Source organism: Bipolaris maydis (genome assembly GCF_028858645.1).
Source record: "Bipolaris maydis strain C4 unplaced genomic scaffold PSV08scaffold_1, whole genome shotgun sequence".
Taxonomy (NCBI): Eukaryota; Fungi; Ascomycota; class Dothideomycetes; order Pleosporales; family Pleosporaceae; genus Bipolaris; species Bipolaris maydis.
In genome coordinates, this window is record NW_027093857.1 from 167,010 (window position 1) to 190,098 (window position 23,089).

The window sequence follows — 23,089 nt, forward strand, 5'->3', positions numbered from 1 at the left end:
ATCTACAACGATTGCAGTGCTAATGCAAAGTGCGGTAAGGGCTTCGTCACGAGCCAGTTGTGTGGCTGTGGATGCTAAGTGGCAGATATGATGAACCAAGAACCAATTGGCAACATGAAGTCATTGGGTTCGGAAATTGGTTGACTGGTCGACTTTTCTCAATGGAGCTTACGGTGGAAGGGTTAAGGAGAGGGCGGGGTTTGGGTTTGATAAGTGTGGTTGGACGAAACGATGATCGCTCTGAAGGATCAGTTCAGATACTGCCCTAATGACAGCAATGTCATGTTTTATCAGTAGGAGCGACGTCTTTCGTTCGATGTATTATGTTGGTTCTGTTTCCTGCCTGTTTGAATGTGAAAAACTTTTGTGCAGGTCCTACCAATAATCATGAGTTTCTGTCAACGGGGTGGAAATCATTCCTTTCTTAATCGTTGAGATGTCGCGTTTTTAAACAGATTCGTCCATTCTGAAAACCATGGAATAATTGGAATTTCCAAGAAATAGAATATCTTATCTCCTTTTTGATTCAAAATATCCATTTGTGCTGAGCGGGTGGTGAGAAAAATACATCGTACCAGGGATTTGGACTAAACAAACTCCAGGGACGCGGCATGAGGATCGGAGTAAAAGACTTTGAGGCCTTATGAGGTATTCCTTTCCATTTGAGGAGGGTTTCTAATAAATAATGAGCCAAAAATGGGACCAAGGATCTGAGATTGGAGACGTGTTCGGGTTGTTGAGATAGTTTTTTTTGTTCGCTCGTTTCGCACTGTGATAAGGATACCACGGACTGTGAATTGCAGTACACACAACTAACGAGCTATGTATAAGGGCAGTTCAAGGTATGAACCTGGGTTCAGTCCTATCAAACGTCGGATTGATGTCTCACTGAAGAATTAAACGCTCCGAGGTATCCAGCATTTTACGTTGCAAAGAAATGGCGCTTCAGAAAAACGGTGGGAGTTTGGATTTCGATGACGGAAAATTGTAGTCGCTGTAACACGACATCGGTCCGGGATTTCGAAATATATTGTGAGTGGATCGTCTTTGCACAGTTATTCTCTCGTAACGTGTTTGTTGTCGACACTCGTCTTCACTCATTCCAGTCCTCCAAGGATTTTGTACTGGTTGAATATCTCGAAAACGGATCCGTTCTATAGCTCGACTTCCTGGAAATGTCTCGTTGCATTTTGAATTTTCAAGTCCTTCGTGATTCAGACCGACCCGACTCATCCTCTCTCAATCAAAGTTCGCTCTTCGTATGCTTCCAACTCATCCCAATAGCGCTCGTATAGTCGGGACACCAGCTTCTAAGATCCGGTAAAGCTGCATTCAATTGATGCAGGTGGTGGTTCTGTGATGGTCCCAAAGGGTTTTATGCAAACTTTGGAGAAATGGTTTGGGATGTTCGTTGTTATCAGACGGTGATGACATTGGGGACCCGACGGTGGCCCACCGCGCTAGTGTGGTTCGCGCTTACACCCTGCATAAGAAACTCTCCGCAACCCGAACCTTCTTCCCGGTCGTCAATAAGTAATGCATAATTTTTCCCTTTGTAGAAGCATGATGATGATATCAGTAATATTTCATAGCTTCCGATGACTCAGTTGTTAAGTAATTTAATGCCCAGCGGTACACTCCAAGTGCGAAGACTCATCAGTCGTGCTAGAACAAACTAGGTTCACTTTAACTTTTGGCACTGCGTTCTCTTCCTGCTAGCATTGGAAATACGACGCTTATGCTCAGATCAATTGGGTGCTAGTCAATGTTGTTTCTAGCGTCATTCAAACTCCGAAGGAGGTGAAGAAAATCGATGCTGCTCGATAAGATAGATTCTCAGTGTCTTTGTTCATCATAACCACACACTATATGGAAGATCGCATTTGTATATTCAAAGCTACGGCAATTTATGGATCCTCCCTACTTATCAAATATAAACGAATGTGTAGTCATTCTCGCAACGCTGTACCAATCATATCACTACTGATCGCACTCGTACTGAGTAGCGCAGTCTGTGCATACCCCGTTGTGAATCTCACAACAGATAGAACTACGCATTACACCATTAGCCCTCAATCTCCATGCTTGATTCGTTTTTCTAAAAGAGAGAGAGAGAGAGAGAGGAAGAAAAGTTGATCAGGAAAAGGCCAGGCTCAACATACCAGTTAATCTGACAATTGGCGAGACATCCCTGGCTGCCACAGAAGCCGCAGCCAGAAAGACATGCAGAAACGCAGGTTGCGCGTTTCTCGATGACCATGGAGCCTGCCGTGGCGTCTCTGGTTAGAAGCGATTTCATGCCATTGGGCATGCTGGATATTTCGCGAGGAAGGAGGTCCGGGTTCGCAATGGCATTTGGGGCTGCGGTTGCGAGTGGGGAGAATGTGAGAGCGAGGGTGACGGCGATGGTGGTGAGGAACTGCATTTTGAGAGGTGGTTTGTTGGAAAGCCTTCTTGTTTACTAAGATGAGGTGGATTGAAGTGGATGGTTGAGGTAGAGTTCTGGGTGTTGCACGTCTTTTATGTTCGCATTTGAGCTATTTCTTGGATATATTCGAAGCATTAGGTGGTTGCCTAATAGTTCGCCTGATATTACAAACTTCTTAATGAGGTGCTGATCTACCTTGTGTTGTTGGCTGATTTTGACATCTTGCAATCACAGCTCGATGTCACGCAAGTAGTTTGTTGGAGGTTTCAGTTGATATTAAATATTGCACGCCTGATTTTACAGAGGCCACAAAATCGGGTATACATTGAGATATTTGATGTGACCGAAGCAAGCAAAACTGGTACTATGGAATTATCAGAGCAAAGCTTTTATCGTGGTTGCATATCACCATGAATTTAGCCCAGTCGTTCATGGAACTGAGATGGAAAAAGATGAAGTTGAAATGCAAACTAGTCAGATACATCAGTATGACATGGGCCAACCAAGCGAAACTGTATTACCCGCTCATAGGAGTGTTAGGAAAGAGAAAGTCTTTCGATAATGAACGAACAATCCAATCAACCGGGGTTTGGTGTATAGATCTACATGTAAGGCAAACACAGCCTTTCGACTGTAAACGAACAGTCGAATCAGGCAAGGCTTAGCATCTAGTCTTATATGTAATACCAACATTTGTAGCAGTCATTGATACATTTTGCCTGAATACTCATGTTGCCACCTGCATACCAATCTTGCGGTTCAGCAACAATATACCCCTCTTCCAACCCAGGGTGGAAACAATAAGCACTAGGAAGTTTTGGGCTCTGTCTCTGCCATAGGTAGACTCTCTGAATTTCGTTAATGTGTGCTAAACTCTGGGCTTTGGACTGAGCTTACCTGACGTGTTGCTGGGCCGTAGTTGCTGTCTGGTTCAGACAATTAGGGCGACTATCACAAACCATTGCTTCATTTTCAGAACGAGCCTCATTCATGAAGATCAATTACATATGCTCGAGCCTTTGTTCACAAATAAAATCATTAAAAGATTACGGATATCACTTCGTGCAATGTAAATATGTACTATGAAGCACCAATATAATAATTGTAATCAAAGCTACAGAGCTCTGAGAAGCAACTACTCGCAAATACTAAACTGTATCCCTACAATCACTCCAACAACTAGACTAAAAGACGAGAGGGCTAGCACCCCTTAAACACGAACGTGCTCGACATGAGGAGTCTTCTCGGAACCGAGGTTGTCAAGGTGCTCGCTGTGGACGCCCTTCTCAATGGCGTGCATGTCAACGTGGGGAACAGCATCGTCTCCGTCGAAGATGCGCGAGATTTCCTCAAGAGTGGGTCCCTGGAGTATATAGTTAGCAACGGCTTCATATGGCGAAAGGTGCGTGTACATACCTTGGTTTCTGGGTAGACAAAGTAGACGAAGACGAGCTCGACGAAGATCCACAGAGTGTAGAAAAGCGCCAGATTCCAGTGCTTAGGGAGGTTGTCCCAAGCGACAGGGTTGGTCTGACCACCAACGGCGAGGATAGCCTGGACGGTAATGTTCATGATCATAAGACCCTTGGCACGGAGTGCGTAGGGCAGAATCTCAAGAGCGTAGGCGACAAGCAGACCAGACCAGGCAAAAGCATAGCAGACACCAAAGAGCCATACAAAAGGAATTTGTGCGTATCCGGCACCCTTGTTTGACTCGCCGGAGTTCTCGTAGACGGCGCAGGTAATGGTCCAGCACACGAACGACATCATCATACCAGTGGTTGCGCCCAGGAAGAGGGGACGACGTCCGACCTTGTCAATCAAGGTAGCGGCATATGTTGATACGACGAGAGACAGGATACGTTCACCACCAGTCAGCTATATCGTGGGTTAGTAAAGGCCCTTTTTGGCAAGAATTGAAGTTGTACTTACAGCCATCTTTTGATCCTGGCTAGTGATTCCAGCACCAGTGTAGACCAAGTTGATGTAGTTGGAGAAGAGGGCGTTACCGGAGTACTGGGAAATGATACCAAGGGAGATGAGAATGGCCAACCTCCATCGGTTACCCTTGGTCTTCAAGAAGTCAACGTAGCTGGAGTTGGTTTTGGCATCGGCCTCCATTCGGATGGCTTCCCTCATCTCGGTGTATTCAAAGTTGACGGTTACATTATCACGGTCACCCTCGGCATGGTAGTATGCAAGAGTGTTCAGCGCCTCCTCGTAACGTTCCTTGGAGATCAACCAACGTGGGCCTTGGTCTCATGTTAGTTTGATGTACAAATGGAAATTCGTGTCCATGTTACTTACTTTCAGGGACCCACCAGATGAACATGAGCTGGAGGAACGATGGGAGACCCTGAAGAAGGGTAATTGAGCGCCAGGACCAATGGTTATCGGCTTGGGATGTGCCCCATGCAATCCAGGCAACAAAGAGAGCACCCAAGTTCCAGAGACAGTTGTAGACAGCAGTGAAGATACCACGATGTTGGGGATGGCAAATCTCGGTAAGAAGAATAGGCGAGCACATCTGAGCGAACGAGTTACCGAAACCTAGGATGAAACGACCGACCATGTAGAGTTGCCAGCTGGTGGAGAAAGTTGAGACGAGAGCACCTGCAATCATGATGGAGCAACCGACAGCGATTGGAATTTTACGTCCGGTCCATTGGGTAAGGTAAGGGACGAGGAAGAAACTGACAATGGAACCGATGTTGTACATGTTGTTCATTATACCAAGGCGGTTACCGGAGGGGTTGTCAAAGTATTCGGTCCACTTGTTCATCTGCTGCGAGGAGTTCATCATCATACTAGAATTTGGCGTTAGTTGGAGCACATGTGTTGTCAGGCTTGAATTGTACTCACCCATCGTAACCAGTAGTGGCAGAGGCAATGCAAAGAACCGAGCTGTGCCAGAAGAGCTTGCGCATGTTGGGTTGCTTGTACCAGATGACCTTTTCGAACTGAGGTGCATCCTCGCGGACAGCGCTGTTGCCCTTGGGGGCGCTCATTCCCATGCCGACCATGTTGGGCAAACGACGAGTTGAGACGACGAAGAGTCAAGAAGGCCGAAGGTAACGAAGGAGGGTCGCAGACCGAGCTTGCAGATGGCCGTGAGGAACGGTAGGAATGGTCGTGGGGCGACGAGTATAGTACTTATATCTGATGCGCGAGTACCAGAGGCGATCCCGAGAGTGGGGACGGGACGACTAGGACATGGAGATTATCCCTGCCGGTTGGACGGACATGGATGCCGCAGTGTGCAGGACGGGTGCTTGACAGCAAGTGTGGAGAGCGCCAGTAAGATTGTACCAAGAAAGCTGGATTGAACCAGCCGTGGGCACGAGGGCCGCAGCGCCGTAGCCGAGAAGCTGTGTGTAAGTTGTTGCTGTGGACGCTAGTTGTTGGCTTGGTGCTAGTGTTTGCAACGTCCCCTGGCAGATGGGGTGGCCCCATGGGGTGTCTGGAGGCGTTCGAGAAGGCCACAGCACACACAAGACGGTACCAGGGCGGCTAAGTACATGGCTGCATGGACCATAGAGTAGTATGGAGACACAAGAATTGATGCAAGGAGACCAAGGCGGACTTGGCCCTTGTGAAGTGCTTCGATTCAACGGCCAAAGAAATGACTACGGGTCGAAGGGCGCCATGGAGCATTGTGGGCGTTGGCACGACTTGCTGTGTACTACAGGCCCGAGGCAAAGAGTCCATGGCCGGTAGATGGCTCAGGACCGCAAAAGACGGTGGGCTTGGTCTGCCACAAGCGATGAGGACTTTTCCCCACGGCAAATCACATGCGAAGGCTCTGCGGCAACGGCAAGATGGAAATGGGCGTTTTGCCTCGTTTCGCTGTTCCGCCCGTGCTGGGCTTGGCCAGGCCAGAGGCTTATCATGCCGAGTCTTGGATGGGCAGGGCTCGGTGGTGAAGACAACAGGCGACTCGTCCCGCGGATAATTTTGCTTAGCATCCGCCGCTCACCTCTGCCCTGGCTGCCTCGAGTCGGACGTGAGCCAACCACATTGTCGTCCGGCGACAAGCTCTTCTTGTTGCGGAATGTCACGAGCTGCCAAGGTGGATAAATGGGCCTGCACCCCGAAGGCGGAGTCTGAAGCTGGGAGACCAAGGGCCAGTGGATGCCACGGGCACGAACTGCTGTCTACTTAGCTCCGATTCCATCGACAGCCTCAGACAGGCCCAGGCGGCTATTGTTGGCAATCATGAATCATTTGACAAGACGAGCATCTGGATACGCCGCAATGCTCTTGCGACGGTCGTGTGCATGTGGGTGTGGGTGTGGTGGGTTGAGGCAAAAGCTTGGGTCGCCGTTAGTAATGCTGGCTTGGCCAAGCCCAGCTCGCCCGCCTGCATCCGACAACACCACCAGCAGCTGTCTCCTGCATCGTTCAACGCCGTAGCTCGACTCGGACATTCTGCGAGGCGGGTACTCGTGCATGGCCATGCTGTGTAGATTAGCTCGAGGCTGAACCCAGGCGCCGAGCTGTTGGATTTAAGTTAATTGCTTCCTGGGGAAGCGAGGTATTTTGTGGGGTCGGCCAATCTCCAGCATCGCTAACTGCCGCACACCCCGCGCCCTTTGGTCTGTTAGCCGCATTGTCCTCGACTTCAATCTTGACGTCCGACGAGTCTGCCGTCGATGCAGTTTGCAGATGCACCGGTCGAGGTCAGCACAGCCAAAGCTAACGCGCGACCAAGAAAGCCCGTATGCTTGACCGGCTGTACGCTGTCTGCCAATACACGCCAACTCTTGGACGGCCTTGGCCCAATCAACCTATGGACCAGCGGGGCCGTAGCCTGAGGACGCTCTGATTTATCCGAGCAACATTCTCGTGGCTTGCTCCCGCCGTTAGATGCCAAGTAGGTAAGCCTCCCAAATCTGCAGCGGAGGCTGACCCGCAGAGACGGATCGTCCTTGTTGAGCATGTACTCGTTATCATCTGACAGCGAGGCATACTTGACAGGTGAGCAGCTTTGCCCCAACCAGTACGCTCTACCGTGCCACTTTTCCACTGCATATTCCAGGCGCCATGCACCAGGCTTGCCGCCCGCTTTTCTGGTGCCATGCAGACAACAAGGCCCAATCAGACCATCATTCGCCATGTTCCTATGAGAAGCACAAGCTCATTGCACAAGTGTTGGCATCATGTAAGTATAGTATCGAGCAATGGCAAAAAACAAAACAAAATTCGACCACTCGACTACGACCATTATTGCAAGCCGTTACCACTTTATCCACGACAACGCAATGGTGACGGGCTCTATTGTTTGCCACCATTCCTTGGTGCCAGTCATACTGGGTCATCTCTCTTGGACTTTAAATCTGCAGACGGAAGCCGGCAGCTTTGCTCAGCATGATTCATGACAGGTATCCAAGTATAGACACGCTGCTTACAGGAAATCACATAAAGATAAAAACAACATCACAGTGTACTCACATACATCGTGCTCACCAGGACCCAACCAGGACCCACACGAGAGCGTGGAACGACGGCAATCTGGCATCATGATCAGCTCATGGCCTCATCCTTGCAGTGGGGCTCTTTAAGCTTCCTGACTTCTTGGTATTGAAATACTGACTTATTTATGCATCCGAGCCTTGCTTTTCCATTACAACACGGGTCTAGTGTCAGCCCAGTGTTCGCAAGCGGCTGACCTTCGTGTTTCTGACGGAAAGACTATCCGCCGGATAACAATCCGTCAATCAACGCCACCAGGCTATGTTTGTGGCGTAGGACTATTGTCAAACAACATCTAGCACGGAACGTGTGACTGACTGCCATGTGTGCAATGCTGGCGACTAGCTCGTAGTGGCTTTGTGGAGAAGCTAGGCTACATCCGTGGGCTTGAAATTTGCAGAGGGTGGCTCTGCTCTATTGGAAAACGACCAACAGATCAGCTGTGACGCCTAATTACATGCATTGGTGGCAAGCAGAAGTTTGCAATCAAGCAAAGCTATTACGGGGGCCAAAACAGTAGCCCAATATTGAGGCATGTGCACAACTCTACACTACTGAGTGAAACTTGAAGGATTAGGTTGCCACACAGCAATAATCTAACCACCATACACAGGACTACATTTTCTAATTGCAGGCCTCATAGCGATGCCATGCATCTTCAATAGTTGTTACCAGAAAACGTGGTGATTGTCGATGGCCAAGAAAGCGACGCCTTTGGACTCTTCTCCGTCACCAATAGTCAGAATTGTACTCCGCCATGATCCTGGTCTCTTATTGTCCATCATTATAATTCCTTCGTAGCAAGTAAACAGCATGGCGGAATCCCAGGTATCCCTGCTGCACCGGTACGCAGGCCCGTAATTATTCTGGACTAACTGACATTCTGGAAGCTCTCAATCGTTCTCTAGGACGATCTACGTATCCCTCCTGGGTGCCAACTAAGACGCCCCCAACCGGCTTCCTGAAACTTGGTCGTAATCACATGAGTTGTCTTCAAACTCTCGTTACATGACCCAACCCAGTCATCTCTCTGTTCGCCCAACGAGCCGAGGATAGCGCCGGGTGCTGGGAACCGCCAACTGACACCAAACTGCAACGAGATACAAGCCTAAACCAGAAAGCACCACGTCAATCGCCGTTCTGGGTGGTATGCACAACAGCATGCTTGCAGCTATCCACTGATCGGTTGCCATAGTCAAGCCGAGCTGAGTTCCCCAAATATTCGGTATACAAGAACCGGGGATGCCTCGTATATTCCCTGTCAACATGGGCGTGCTCGGTATTACTCTCACCTCCACCAATTTGCAGTAATTATCCTGATTAGGGGCCACCAAAACAGTCGCATATGGATCGCATCACACATACACACATACACACACACACACACATTCTCACAGCCATCGCCTTCTTGCTTACTTTCGAGAGTGTAGTGTATTCTTGCATAATACCTGGGGCAGACCCACCGCAAACCAGCACGCAAGCTGTAGTGTCGGTTGCTTAGTCCATGAACCCCAATCGCGAATTTTTCTTTCACATACGACCATCGGCGAAATCTAGCACTGGATCCCGTTCGTTCTCCGCACGTTAAGTCTTCGACCGGCGGACTAGTAGTCAGGTGGGAGACCACTGGCGAATCCCGGCTGTTGTATGTTTTTTTTTCTTTGATTGTTCTGCCTTGATGCTCTTTTTTTAAAGAAATTCTGAGCATTCAGCATGAAGATCAATCATACAAGGAAGAGAGACCACGCTGGTTGTAGTACTTAGTGGGGTCCGCTCGGAGACAGTAGTACGAGCACAAAGGAACGGCTAACACCCCGCATTCCCCGCCATGCATCGCGGAACGAAAGAAGCGAGCATATACAACTGCCGAGTATGACAGTGGGTATTTCAGTACTCCTTGGCTTCGACAGTGTAAGTGCATCTCAAGCTCACAAATATTCTGCAGCAGCATAGTCGTGCTATTTGGACAGCTGGATTAACATGTCACTAGACGCCCTCGCTCACATGCCGCCTTATCTATGGCTTTCTCTCATAGTCGCGGTACCTCTTGTAGCGCTCCTCCATGACGTATGGATTTGGCTGCGGATGCCTCCAGGCCCAACACCTCTTCCCTTGTTAGGCAACAAGCTACAACTTCCCAAATCGAAGCCATGGATCCAGTTCCAGGACTGGTCGAAAATTTATGGCCCGATATTTACCATATGGATCGGTCGTAAACCCACGATTGTCATATCGGACCCAGACATTGCCGTGGAGCTGATGGAGAAACGAAGCGCGAAATACTCGTCTCGTCCTCGCATGGTGGCTATGGGCGAGATACTGTGGGACAATGCAAGCATACTAGTGCAGCCTTACGGCAAGGAATGGAGTGTGCGGAGAAAACTGCTTCACCAGGCCTTGACACCCAAGGCCTTGAGGCTGTACAAGCCTGTGCAAACAGCAGAGGCAGCACGGCTGTGCTCTCATTTATTAGAAAGCCCTGCGAGTTGGGAGAAGTTGCTTGAGCGTTTTACTTCCAGCATCGTCTTCTGTGTTGCATATGGGCACCGCATTGATTCGCTCAACGCCCGCGTCATCCACCAGCGCTTTCAATTCATGCACGTCGCTGCGTCGCTCAATGTGCCTGGGAAATACCTCGTCGAGTCGTTCCCCATTTTGAAACACATTCCTGATGTGCTGGCGCCGTGGAAAGCAGACATTAAGAGCCGGGGGCGAGAGGAAGCAGCCGCAAACATGGCATTAGTCGAAACAGTGCGCTCCGATCTTGCCGAAGCAAAGAGCAAAGGCAAAGATATCCCAGACTCGCTGTGCAAGCTACTTTTGGAGCTTCGCAAGCAAGAGGATATACCACTTTCAGACCGCGACTTTTCCTACATCCCTGCGTCCCTGTTCGGTGCTGGATCCGACACCACAGCTTCGACCCTCTGCACCGCGTTCCTTGCTCTCATCACACACCCAGAAGCCATGCGTGCAGCTCATAAAGAGTTGGATGAGGTCATCGGCCCTAATCGCACCCCAATATTCGAAGACGAAGCACATGTCCCCTACATCCGCGCTCTAGTAAAAGAAGTCTTACGCTGGCGTCCCGTCGCAGTCCTTGGCGGCACACCGCACGCCTCCACAGAAGACGATTACTTCAACGGGCACTACATCCCATCAGGCACCACCATCATCGGCAACTCATGGGCCATTAATTTGAATGACAAATACTATCCAAGCCCACACCACTTTGACCCCACCCGTTTCCTCGACGAGGCACTTGCCCAGCGCGCAAAAGACCCCACACATGTTTCTGGGAAGCCGCACCCTGCAAAGGCAGGTCACTCGTCGTTTGGCTGGGGCCGGAGAATCTGTCCTGGGGCCCAATTGGCGGAAAACACTCTCTTCATTGCTTTGGCCAAGATACTGTGGGCGTTTGACATCTTGCCCAAGCCTGGTGTGCAGTACGATATTTTTAATTACACAGAGGGCTTCAATATTCGGCCTCGCGAGTTTGAATGTGAAATCAGGGTTAGGAGTGAGGGTCATCGGGAGGTGCTAGTGAGGGAGTTGAAGGATGCGCAAGGTGTGCTCGAGAGGTTTACGCCATTTGATGAGTGAAGAAAGAAAGTTGGATAATAGTAGTCACTAGTTTACGGTATAGGAAGTAAAGATTTGGTTACAAGTATTGAAACAATCGTAGCATCTTGATTCGTCACCCATAGTATCTCCAAACCAGAGAGCTATATGCTACATATCCGCAAGACCTGAATCTCACGCGCCTTAAAGAGAAGAGAGAGAAAAAAAGCAAATAACGCCCCCCCCCCCAAACTCAATGTCGCCTTGGACAGAGATCAAACCCATTGTATGTAAAACGCCATCGCCATGCAGTTAAGAACAATCTCATAAAAGAAAAAAAAGAAAGAAAAGAAAAATCATTAGGCCCCAAAGGCAACAGCAACAGCAACCGCCAGCACAACGGCCAACAGATTCCCCCTCTCCACAACCCCGGATCCCGTGCTCTGCACCAAGGCCTCATCGCTCACGCTCTTCCTGCCGACAATGGAGCCCACGACGCCATTCGCACGATCGACATTGTCAATCGCAGGGCCCATGTTGAAAAAGTCGACGAGGACGAAATTCGCAGGCTTCCCGTACACGGCCGTGCAGTTGTTCAGCGCAACGCCCATGGATCCGAAGCCCGTCGCCCCGTTGGTGATATTGGCGTACGTCTCATTGGGGGACTGGATGCCGAAGATCTGGTTCTGGTACAGGAAGTGGTTTTGGAGGAACATGCGGCCGGACTGGGCTGCTGCGGCGGGGGATGCGAGGCCCGTGGGGCGGTTGGGGTTGCACGAGTAGTTGGAAGGGTTGACGTTATTATAGTCGTTTTCGAAGATGAAGGTGAATTCGTCCATGAGGTAGGGGTATTGGGTTGAGGCGCCTTCGGAGAGCGAGGCGACAAAGGTCATGAGGCGTGTGTTGTTGCCGATGAGGGCGTCGAGCGTGGGCCAGGTTTGGGGGAGGACCGAGGCTGAGGGCGGCGTGTAGGCGAGCTTGTCGATGCCTGAGGAACTGAAGATTGTACCCAGGTCCGAGGTGGAGGCGCCGTCAGAGTTAACGAGGAGGACGGTTACGACGTCGTTTGGGTTGGCGTCCATCCAGGTTTTGATCTCGCCAAGCCAGTCTTCGAGAGTGCCAGCGTCGAGCAGGTTGCAGCTGCTGTGGCAGAGATGCCATTGTGCCAAGCCAGTGTCGTTGGACTTGTGGAGTTGAGCGGTGAGTAACCGTACACCCGCGTCAAGCTGAACAGTGGTATTGTAGTATTGGTTTCCCGATGTGGAAAAGGATGTCTCTTCGTTTCGGAGAAAAGGTGAGTCGTGTGCGCCGAGGAAGGTGATGTTGTTATATGGCCGACTGCATAGGTCGGGCGAGTTGTTGCAGGCGTTTTGGGCAGAGGCTGATGTGTAGAGCATGGACAGCATGGCTGAAGCCTGCAGTAATATGCTTCTTGAAAACATGATGATTGTTGTGTGCAAGTGTATTCCAAATCTTAGGTAGAGCCCAGCTCAGATAACTGAAGGTCGTTGTATTGTTCGTTGTCAACCGGAAGTTCGTAAGTCGTAGATTCCCGAACCAAATAAACAGTCTATCCGTTGCCCGTGCAAAAGTCTTGTGTGTAGATGTCGTTGAAAGAAGAAAGTTAAAAAAAGGCGTTAATGGATTATATGTCAAAAGAAGCTGGGGCAACGTTGACTACTACAGCGTTACGTAGCTCGTCTCAGCCCAGCCACCCAAGGCTGCATGCAATAATTATGGAAACAGCTGCGCACTCGGGTACGAGGAGAAAAAAGAGTGGCGCCGTTGGAGCCTCCACTAATCGTCGAGGAACGCATGCATTAGTGGAGCCTCACTAGGCTTTGACAAGACGTTTGGTCTCTCCGAGTTGCCTGCACAGCCTACAAAGGCCGCGAGTGCGAAGCGGTTTCATGCGTCGTCAGCGCCGGGCCATTCGAAAGGGCGCCGACGCTCAAACGCCACCGAAACGAACGCTGCTGCATACTGACCGGTGACAGATATTTTGGCATGTTCCCATATGCAGCTTTCTCAACCTGGAAAGCGGAATGTTGCCGTTCAGTGTGGAGAGACAGAAAAAAAAGGCTGAAATATCCAAGAGCGTTACGTGGCGCAAGGCTGGTAGTGATGTTAAATGACAATGAAGGATAGTGGCAGCCACCTATTGTTGGAGTGGCGCGCGCTACAGTGCCGAGTGCCGTGACTCGTGCATTCGGCAACCTTGTCTCCCGGCACCGTCGATCTTCCGCCCTGTCACCCTGTCCCCGTTGCTGTGATGGACACTGATACTTGGGGTTCCGCATCATAACTTTAATTCAAGGTGGTAGATCTGCCGACGACAGCAGCGAAGCTTATATCATGGCATCGCGCCAGGCCATGTCAACTGTTCGTCGTCTAGACTGACCTCTGAGCCTCCGCCACGCACGAGTAGGCTGAAAAAAAAACAATCGTTGTCCTACCAACCCCCTAGCAACAGACGGTCAATATTGTTCGGCCTCCATCTCCACAATATTCTCCAGTTTCCACGCGTCCCTATCCTCCACAGTCCAATCACCCGCTGCCCCAAGACGACTTCACACCGTCACCGCAAGCACCACCTCCAGCCATTCGTATTGTCCCGCACTCGCCATGGTGACCCTCCGCGCGCCGTCTTCGCTCCCCGCGACCGAATCCTCCGCTTCAATCTCACCGCCCCAGTTGTCGTGGCTGTCAGGCTCGTGGAATGTGACGCACTCCACACTACCCATGTGGAAGAAAAACCGCAACGTTCGCATCACATACACGCCTATTGCATCCAGCACACCACCGCAGATTGATGATGTCGTCACGTACCAGGGTCTGAATTCGGATGCGCTCAAGACAGTGCATGGTATCGATAAGCCCTTTGATGTGCCCAACGCTGCACCGCCAGCTGGTGCAGAGGGCGGAGCAGGCGACGTCGCTAGTCTGGGGTACAACTGGCGTGGCAAGGGGTGGCTGGTAATTGCGACAAGCAAATGGGAGATACTCGGCTATGGCGACGAACAAGGCACCGGCAACAGCTGGGTCGTCACCTACTTTGCCAAGACGTTGTTTACGCCTGCAGGTATAGACGTTTACTCACGCAAGGCCAGCCTGACGCCCCAAGCAATCGACGATATCAAGGCTGCGCTTGCTGCGCTTGGGGGCGATGTTGCCAAACTGGCAGGACAAATGTTCCAGGTCAGAATGGATCAAGACGCGAGTGGCTAAGCCCACTGTAAAGGGGAGCTGAGATACATACGTTCAAGCATGGAGCTAGATACCCAGGCATAGAGCCTCTACCCGAAACTTTACTAATGTAATCCATCCATCTACATCAAACCACCTCAGAAAAACCCTGCACAAAGACTTGAAATTCATGCTAAAACACATTGGATCATGACAGTCCTTCTGCTGCGGCTTTGGAAAGATTCCCGACCCCCAATTGCCTCATCACAACTGCCCTCTCCCTTAGTCAAGCAGGTCCATGCAGGGTCTTTGACTGGTACTCTGTGCTGCATAATCGCCTCTCGGCTGACCCTGGCTTGGTTGCATCTGCGGCTCGGCATCAAGGTCAATAAGCAAGTCGGTGTCTGTCTCAACACTTTCCGCCTTGACTGGTGAAGTTGAGATGAGTCGGTTGCCAACAGACGGCCGCATACACTTTGGAGTAGATGCGTGAATACGCTCAAGGTACTCAGCCTCTTCTTGCCTCACCTTCGCCCGGACTCTCATGTCATCCTCTTCAACACCGCCGCCGTGTGCGTAAGCATCCCATTGCTCCGTGGTGCCTTGTAGCATCTGCGGCATTCCCGAACCAGAGGTAGAGGAAGCCATTCTGTGATTAGAATTTCTAGGAACATCAAGTCTGGTTTCGAGGCTCAATTTCTGCATATTGGAGCGCGGTCCGCTAATGGAAGCAGCTCCTCTCGGTCCCGCGTTCAAGACAGGCTTGATACCATCGCTTCGGCGTTCGCACATGTGGCACCTGCATGGATCGCAACACTCGGCTGTAGAACGTCAGTAAAGGTGTCTTACGTACGCTCGGAAAAGTTTTAAACATACAAACGCAGGGATGACCACATCTCTCTACACGCCTAGCACACTTTTGTGTACAATTGATCCTATCGTGCTCGAAGCTGGCAGAGGTTAGTTTGGATACATGAGACATGGCAGAAAGAACACCTACGGGTGGCATGTGTACGGACAACGGTGTCCACAAGGCAATACCCCGTCGCATTTGATGTCGCAACCGCCCTTGATGAGATCAAAGTCATCAGGATCTTCACACCACACCTTGTGCCCGTGGTTGGTGCATACAAGGGGAAGATAATACCCCACTCGTCGTTCCTGGCCAGCCTTGACCTTTGGCTTCTTGTTCTTGAACATGATTTCGACCACGCTGCCCCATATACTGCTTTGACTAGCCAGAAGCTCGGCGTTCCCGAAGATGTAAAATCCACGTTTTGCTCGAGACAATGCCACACATGCACGATTCTCGGAGCTGAGAAAGCCGATGGAATTCTTCTCGTTGGAGCGAACCAAGGAGAGTAGTACAATATCATTCTCCTCGCCTTGGTAGCTGTCGACAGTGACAACTTGGATGCCTCGGTAAACTCCCAAGTTTGGGTGTGCTCTTATAAGTTTTGTTATTTGCCTTCTTTGGCCGTTGTAGAACGTCAGGATTGTGGTCTTGGTAGCATCAACACCATTGAGAACCAAGTAGTCGAGAAACCGAACCACCATGTCCGCTTCCCGTGCATTGAATGAAGACATGTGGATATCACGGCCCTCGGGCCATTCGTGACAGAAGAAAAAACTGTTGTTTCCGCCCATTCCTTCAACTGGTGGACGATGGCCAGCGTTTTCCACGTTTGGGTGGTCTTTTAGTTTGTCTTCGTAGATTGGACATAAAAGACGTCGTATTTCTGGTATCATACGACGCTGGCGCATCAACGTGTCGAACGCAACATTGTTTCGAACCAGGCGCTCGAAAAGCGACAGGTTTAGGAAGTATGGGCCGTCTTCAAAGGCATGTACCTGAGTGTGAGGACGCAGCTGCTGGTGATCGCCGACCAAGATTAGGTGCTCGAGGCTAGGGAAGCAGGCTGCAGTCACAGGCGCTTCGAGAGTCTCGGCTGCCTCTTCCACGATACACAAGCGCGGACGAAGGCTGGATAGAAGAGCCCGGTACTTTGCGAGACCTGTAGTTGTGCATCCAATAATACGTGCACCACGAAGAATGCGTGCGTTCTCTTCGAACACTCCAATCTTGCGTTGTACAACACTGTCATGGTAGGTCTTTGCAATCTTGCGAATTTCCGTCGCAATAATTTGCTTCACTTCCCGCTTGAAAAAGTTATAGATCGCACCTCGATCAGCCATACGGATCTTGTAAAGATCATCCGTCTTGCGTAAGATGCACCGAATGTCAGCATTACTCAAAGAGGCACCAGTGCCCTTGAAGTTATCGCTGATTTCAATGACAGGTCCACGAAGAGCTTCAATATCGTCATCATCCTGAGCCACCGCTTCTGCCTCAAGTTCCTGCAATTGCTCGACTTCGAAATCCTCTTCTTCATAGTCCCAGTAAAGATCCTCCGGGAGAATAGGTCTATCGCATGGCGCAAGACATTGGCCAAGCCATTGTTCCATTAGAATCCCTGGATGTTTGGATGATGAGATGCCTATGGCGTCTTGAGTGTCCATTTCCAGCGATTCTGCCTGCTTCTGGGTAATCAGCTCAAACTTCAAGAGCAAATTGTGATCAAGCGGTCCTTTGTTGGCTTCAATAGGAGCGAGCAATTTCTGGCATTCGGTTGCCAAGCTTCCGATCTTGCCATTCGCTTTCTTCTTGATACCGCTAACAGTCCCTTTTTGCTGTGGTGTCCTCAATTTGACTTCGAACAGTGTCTGCTTCTTTACAGCATTGTCTTTGCTCCTTCCTCCTAGCCGTATGTAATTCGGTTCAAATATGGATGTGTGTCGTAATAGTTGGTCGAGAGCGTGATTCGTCTGTGCAGTCACAATTATAGGTGCGTCTTCCTTGCGCAGATTATCGCGAGCGATTTGTAGAGCGACAACCGACACAAAAGTCTTTCCCGTGCCAGGCGGGCCTTGTACGATAGCTAACTCGCTTGTGAGCATACGCTTCAGTGCTCTGCTCTGCGATTCGTCAAGCGAATGCGAAGACGCTACGGGCCAGTCCTCAAGCACATTGACATTTTCGTAGTCTTCAGCATCTTCCATGCTGACAAGACTACTAAGGTTTGTGTATGGGTTGTGCTGGACGTAAGCCGGAGGGTCTACCTCCTTCTGAACGTCTACAAGGTATTTTGATAACATGAATGGTTCCCTCATCAGTTGCTGCAAAGCTAACAACGTATGCCTATTTGCCTCAAAGAAGCTGGCTCTAGATTCTACCATGATCCATTTGCGCATGGGATCAATTTCTTGATCTTCAGGTCGAGCAAAGAACAAGTCAATCGTGGGCGGGTTTTGTTCCAATGCGCTGATGGGACGCGCTGCGACAATGGCAAGAACACACCGTGTCTTGAAGGCATCATCTGTGGGAGACAATGCGACAAGTGATCCAGTGATGAGCCGCTTCGATTGTCCCCATCTGTAATATGTCAGCTGTGAACACACTCTGGTCGTTCCGCAACTTACCTGACATGCTTCTTGGCTCGTCCGAGCGAGAAAGCAACTCTTGTCGCCAGTCCTCTGGGAGAGAATACAAGCGACTTGATGTAGACAGAGTCATAGATGCCGATGCTTTGATTCTGATACTCTGCTTCGTCTTTGAAAGGCTCGGCACGGACCTCATCAATAGCCTCCCGCAGAGGACGAATAGTGTCTTCGCGCAGGAGCTCATACAAGGTTCTCAAGTAGTCTTCTTTGTCATCATATGCACCCTCTAACTTGTGTGGGCGAACGTGGCCGTCTAGTTCAATGAGTGATTCGCTGTTGGTGAAGCGGGACGTGTCACGTAGGACTTCTGAAGTGTTTGGAATCTCAGGTTGCTGAAGCCATGCTCCACCGTCAGCTGGCCTCTTAGCGCGCTCAAAATACTCGTAGATCTCGTTGTTGTTATGGGCTGTGCCAGATGTGGGAATGTTCTCGTCGAACAGAGAGCTCTCTGGGAGGGAATGAGAGTCCATCTCCGCTTCTACCGTATGATCAGCACGGGTTCTCCAAATTGTAGGACGCTGAAATTCGAGGCGGCTCTTGTGTTAGAAGCAGCGAGAATACAACAATTGGCGTGCGTTTTTGTGGTTTGTTTGAAAGAGAACGAACTCACCACTCCCTGCTATTTCGCCTAGGCTCGCATAGACATTGCTAGAATTTATGTTGGGACCTCTGTGAGAAGCTGTGCTGCGGCTTCCCGAGTGTCTGACATGGTTTGATCTTTTCCCAGAGCGGCGTACCATGTTTGTCTAGCAACTGTCTGGCTGTATTGACAAGCCAAGGACTGTGTTGAACAAGTCGGCAATACACGGCAGTGGAAGCTGTTTGGAGTTGATGATGCTCACTATCGCTGGCTTCGGAGTACAAGACACAGCTGTGGAGTGTTGTTTGCCATGGTCTTGTCTGCAGACTAGGAAGGCGCAGCGTCGTCGCAGCAAACAGAATACGTCACGTGATGCGCAAGACCGGTGAGACATGCGAGTGCTACAGCTGTACGAAGCATGAGGCGGCTGATTTTGTGCAAACTTTGTGATACAAACATGACGAAGTAGAAATATGTCGCAGAGTCAGACTTCAAAATCAGTGTCATAAAGAAAATGGGTGAAGGTAGGTGAGTTCACAAGCGGTGGGAGTGGGCAAACAAAACGGAATTTAGTGTACTTTGATGACTACTAGAAAGCTCTGCTACCGAAACCAGTTGCTCATCTCTTGCTTGAACAGTCTCTTACTTCAACACACTGGGGACTGTGGAAAAGAAATGGCGGGAGCATAGATGGCTTAACGTTCAGGCTCTCAGATCCCGAAGGACCATCCTTGGACGATGGATATTGCTCTAGAAGGCAAACAGGCACAGACATCCGGCTGGCTACGGAATTGACCAAAGGATGCAAGCTGTGCATGTCAAGCATATTAACAGATATTTTGGTATGGCCATCCAATCTCAGTTGTGTGTAGTAGAGTATTGCAGGCAACGAGACATGGATTGCAGTACTGCGTGCAAAAGATGCCTGGCGTCAGCGACAATGGGGTGTGGGTCTGGATGTATGGCATGAGTGGGCTGATGTGTGTTTGGCTGATTTGATTAGCAAACCACTAGCTAGCAGGCGGCAGTCGTGCGAACACCTGGATTGCATCTTTGGCGCAACACCGTATGGGGATGGTCGCTTGTCGCTAGACGCATTTCTGGCTGCGGGAAGCGAAGCGGGTCGTGGTCTAGAAACTTCCTGCTCGTGCCATTCAAACGCTGGATGCCATGACCGACACGTGCAGCAATAGAAGCTATGCAGTATGTTTGTATGTACAGTGTACTAGATCTGGCTTTTCTGGTAGACAGGATAACAAGCAAGTATCTTGTTGGAAACCAGCCTGGACGGCGCAACAGCAGTCCGAGGGGAATTCGTGTCCGCATAACGTCATCCCGCATACGATGCCGGACAGGACAGGGGCCAGGGCAAAGCCAAGTGCACATGTCAGCATGGTAAGTAGTTGGGTCGGGGCAATATCAGCGAGGGATTAATACCATGCATATGGCTTGGTGTAGAATGCGTACGTCTACAGTAGAATGGTAGAGAAGGTCCTTGCAGCTGGGCCCTTGACGTCGAGACCAGGAAATGCTCGACGCGGGACATGCGGGTCGACGCGGAGATGCCGTCGCAGGCTCGCTGTTGGGCATGAAGATCTCGCCGGGCGGAGGATTCAGCGAGGGCAGAGAGGGTCGAGGCGTGCGCCTGGGGGGCGTGTCGATCGGGCCGCTTCAAGTTGGGCCTGGGTTTGGAGGGCGGTGGTGTTCCTGGGGCCGTCGTTCGACATCAGGTAGCGACTGGGGGCAGCGGCTCCAGGTGCCTGACATGTGTGCGGACGTGTGGGCCATGGCTGGGTCGGTGTAGTGCGAAGGCGCGGTACCGAGTCCAAGTAGTGGCAGCCTTGTGTCTGCATCTTGTGCTTGTGCTGGCTGGGCTGAGTGTGACTGACGACACCTGACAGGCCCCGTCTCAGATCAGAGGGCACGGCGTGGGCGTGGGCTCAGCAAAATCTCTGCTGCTCACCCTCACCCTCACCCTCACGCCCGCCGGCGAGGCCCTTCCAGCCGGCAGAGCACATGGCGGGCGGGCTGCTGCGAGCTGGACCAAAAGCGCAGCGTCGGCCGCCGCGATTGGGCACAAAGGGCAGGATGCATCCTGGTGATCAGGGAGGGTGGTTTGGCATAGCGTGGACGTTACGTCATGGCCATCTCGAGCGCGCGCCCGACCTTGGTCTTGTTACCCACCCCACTACATGCATGCCCACCACGCACTCCAACTGGGCCCGTCTTCTCGATAACGTCAGGCCACGGCACAGCCTATTCTTCATTACCTTGCCCGCCCTCTTCTTTTCTTCCCACCCGCCCCAGTCTCCTTTTCCCAGCTCATCCGCACTCAGTCGCGCGTGTGAGAGAGAAAGAGAGAGAGTGGCTCACCACCCCCCGCCATAGCCACACTCAGCACTCAGCACTCACCACCACCACGACTGCTATTACTTTGACTACTTACCGCCCCCCCCCCTCTACATTCCTCCCCTGAAGTCGCTTGCCTGCTGCTCACCGGCGCAATGTCGCGACGCTACCCCACCGCAGAGCTCTATGAAGAGCGAGAGCGCGACTTCTACCGCAACGGCAACCGCAGTGACCGCAACTATGAGGAGCTCGACTTCGAGTTGCGCCGCAGTGGTGTGGGCGGCGATCCCCGCCGCAGCATGCCTGATTTCCTGCGCGAAGACTACAATCGGCCAACCGCTGGGCCGCTGGTAATGCGAGGCCGTGACGACGACAGCTTCTCCAGGTCTGGACCCCGCAGTGCTCGTGGTTTTGACGATGACGTACGCTCGACCCGGAGCCGTCCCCCACCTCCAGCCTCGTCAGTGCGCGAGGTTGAGCGCGACGACATCACAATCCGACGCCGCGAGCAGTCGCGCGGTCCCCCCGAGCGTGATGACATCGTCTTCCGCCGTGGTGATGGGCCCCCGGTCCGATCCGTCAGCCGACCTGCCCCTCGTCAGGTGGATGATGACGAAGTGCGCTTCCGAGGCCGCACTAGCGACGACATCGACATCCGCGCTTCTCGCAGCGAGGTCAGTCGCCATGGCCGCGACGTGTCTGCTGAGCGAGGCTCTATCCGCTTCCAGGAAAAAGATGGCAACTTTGAGATTCGTGCAAACCGCCGAGAATTCAGCCGTGATGGTAGGGACACCAGCAGAGAACGGAGTTCCTTGACCATTCGAGGCCGCGAAAGGAGTCTTCCACCTCCAGCACGCAACCGCGGCGAGTTGGTTGCTCGCGAGCGCGAGGAGTTTGTCATCCGTCGCCCCCGCGCAGAATCCCCGCCCCAGAACAACCGCGAAGTCGTAAGAGACGAGATCATCATCAGACGCAAAGAAGAGCGCGCTCCTACCCCCTCGCCTTCTCCATCTCCTCCTCCCCCACCTCCGCCGCCAGCTCCAGAACCAGAAATCCGCCCTCCCATCATTCAGGAGATCATCACCCACCACAGGCACATTGACCACGGTAAGTTGTGTGCACCTGCAAGATACAGGTTTGGTGCTAACTGCTTTGCAGGTGTCGTCAGAGCACGCTCCCCAACACCCCCTCCACCACCGGCGCCTCCGTCTCCTCCCCCACCACTAAACGAGACGCTCGAGATCGAGATCAACCGCAGAGAGTATGTATGCCATCTGAATACCCCACACACGTCTGCTAACACACGTCTAGAAGCCACAGCCGTGGACGCGGAAGGAGCGCCTTCGACGAGCTTGACATTGATATCAACCTCAACCATCAGCATGTATGTTACGCAGGTCCTTGCATCGGCTAAGAGCATACCACTGACTGTGACAACCAGGGCGCCGTCAAGCAACGCAAGAAGGACATGTGGACCGAAATCACCAAGGATTTGGTCATCAGGGAGGCCATCGACTCAATGGGCTACGCATGCGAGGAAACAGATGACTTCTTCTATGTGATGGAGTATCTCAGATACGTAAGTCATGGAACATGGGGTAGAGATGGCAGGCAGCTAACGCTACACAGGAGGATGTGCTGCACCTCGTGGAGCTCTCGGATGAAATCCGCCGCAAGCGCAAGAGCCGCATCCGGGAGATTGAAATTGAGCGCAAATCCATCCACAGCTCTAGGCCAACATCGGGCTACGACGAGCGGTACTACGAAACTGATCTACACTTTGACAGCCGCCGCAGCCGATATCACTAGAGGGTGGGTGGGAGAGGGATTATTTGCACGATTTTCTTTGCTTGCCGGATCTGCGGGTTGAAGACTACTTGTCTTAAGCCAGTATTTGGGCCCACGACAATGCAGTCCGCTTGTCTCGGCGGGTGGACTGCTCACCCGATCAAGGCGTTGTTGCAGTGTCTCTGGGTTGCCGACACATGGCCTGGATGCTCCAAGACGCTTTGGTG

General features: G+C 51.5%; 7 protein-coding genes across 7 annotated transcripts; 3 read left to right on the forward strand and 4 right to left on the reverse strand.

Moving 5' to 3' along the window:
* Positions 1-2,065: 2,065 nt before the first annotated feature.
* Positions 2,066-2,425, reverse strand: PSV08DRAFT_345765 (uncharacterized protein; the record flags this gene model as incomplete). The annotated part of the gene is made up of 2 exons (XM_014219388.1): positions 2,066-2,084; positions 2,163-2,425. 2 exons carry the CDS (start codon positions 2,423-2,425, stop codon positions 2,066-2,068), a joined length of 282 nt encoding a protein of 93 aa, XP_014074863.1.
* Positions 2,426-3,493: 1,068 nt separating this feature from the next.
* PSV08DRAFT_357691 (general substrate transporter) lies at positions 3,494-5,456 on the reverse strand. Its single transcript, XM_014219387.1, has 5 exons — positions 5,291-5,456; positions 4,736-5,235; positions 4,361-4,680; positions 3,845-4,306; positions 3,494-3,791 (listed from the first exon to the last, which is right to left on the reverse strand). The coding sequence occupies exons 1-5, from the start codon at positions 5,449-5,451 to the stop codon at positions 3,639-3,641; spliced, it is 1,596 nt and encodes a 531-aa protein (XP_014074862.1). The 5' UTR covers positions 5,452-5,456; the 3' UTR covers positions 3,494-3,638.
* Positions 5,457-9,772: 4,316 nt separating this feature from the next.
* Positions 9,773-11,500, forward strand: PSV08DRAFT_397686 (cytochrome P450; the record flags this gene model as incomplete). The annotated part of the gene is made up of 2 exons (XM_014219384.2): positions 9,773-9,811; positions 9,854-11,500. The coding sequence occupies 2 exons, from the start codon at positions 9,773-9,775 to the stop codon at positions 11,498-11,500; spliced, it is 1,686 nt and encodes a 561-aa protein (XP_014074859.2).
* Positions 11,501-11,514: 14 nt separating this feature from the next.
* On the reverse strand, positions 11,515-13,070 carry PSV08DRAFT_397687 (PLC-like phosphodiesterase). The gene has a single exon (XM_014219383.1). It carries the CDS (start codon positions 12,898-12,900, stop codon positions 11,818-11,820), a length of 1,083 nt encoding a protein of 360 aa, XP_014074858.1. The 5' UTR covers positions 12,901-13,070; the 3' UTR covers positions 11,515-11,817.
* Positions 13,071-13,715: 645 nt separating this feature from the next.
* Positions 13,716-14,794, forward strand: PSV08DRAFT_253178 (uncharacterized protein). Its single transcript, XM_014219382.1, has one exon. It carries the CDS (start codon positions 14,084-14,086, stop codon positions 14,684-14,686), a length of 603 nt encoding a protein of 200 aa, XP_014074857.1. The 5' UTR covers positions 13,716-14,083; the 3' UTR covers positions 14,687-14,794.
* Positions 14,795-14,926: 132 nt separating this feature from the next.
* PSV08DRAFT_212983 (P-loop containing nucleoside triphosphate hydrolase protein) lies at positions 14,927-18,885 on the reverse strand (the record flags this gene model as incomplete). The annotated part of the gene is made up of 5 exons (XM_014219381.1): positions 14,927-15,465; positions 15,521-15,594; positions 15,645-18,077; positions 18,125-18,623; positions 18,756-18,885. The coding sequence occupies 5 exons, from the start codon at positions 18,883-18,885 to the stop codon at positions 14,927-14,929; spliced, it is 3,675 nt and encodes a 1,224-aa protein (XP_014074856.1).
* Positions 18,886-21,229: 2,344 nt separating this feature from the next.
* PSV08DRAFT_212986 (uncharacterized protein) lies at positions 21,230-22,887 on the forward strand (the record flags this gene model as incomplete). Its single annotated transcript, XM_014219380.1, has 5 exons — positions 21,230-22,181; positions 22,233-22,335; positions 22,386-22,458; positions 22,516-22,653; positions 22,704-22,887. The coding sequence occupies 5 exons, from the start codon at positions 21,230-21,232 to the stop codon at positions 22,881-22,883; spliced, it is 1,446 nt and encodes a 481-aa protein (XP_014074855.1). The 3' UTR covers positions 22,884-22,887.
* Between the last annotated feature and the right edge of the window lie 202 nt (positions 22,888-23,089).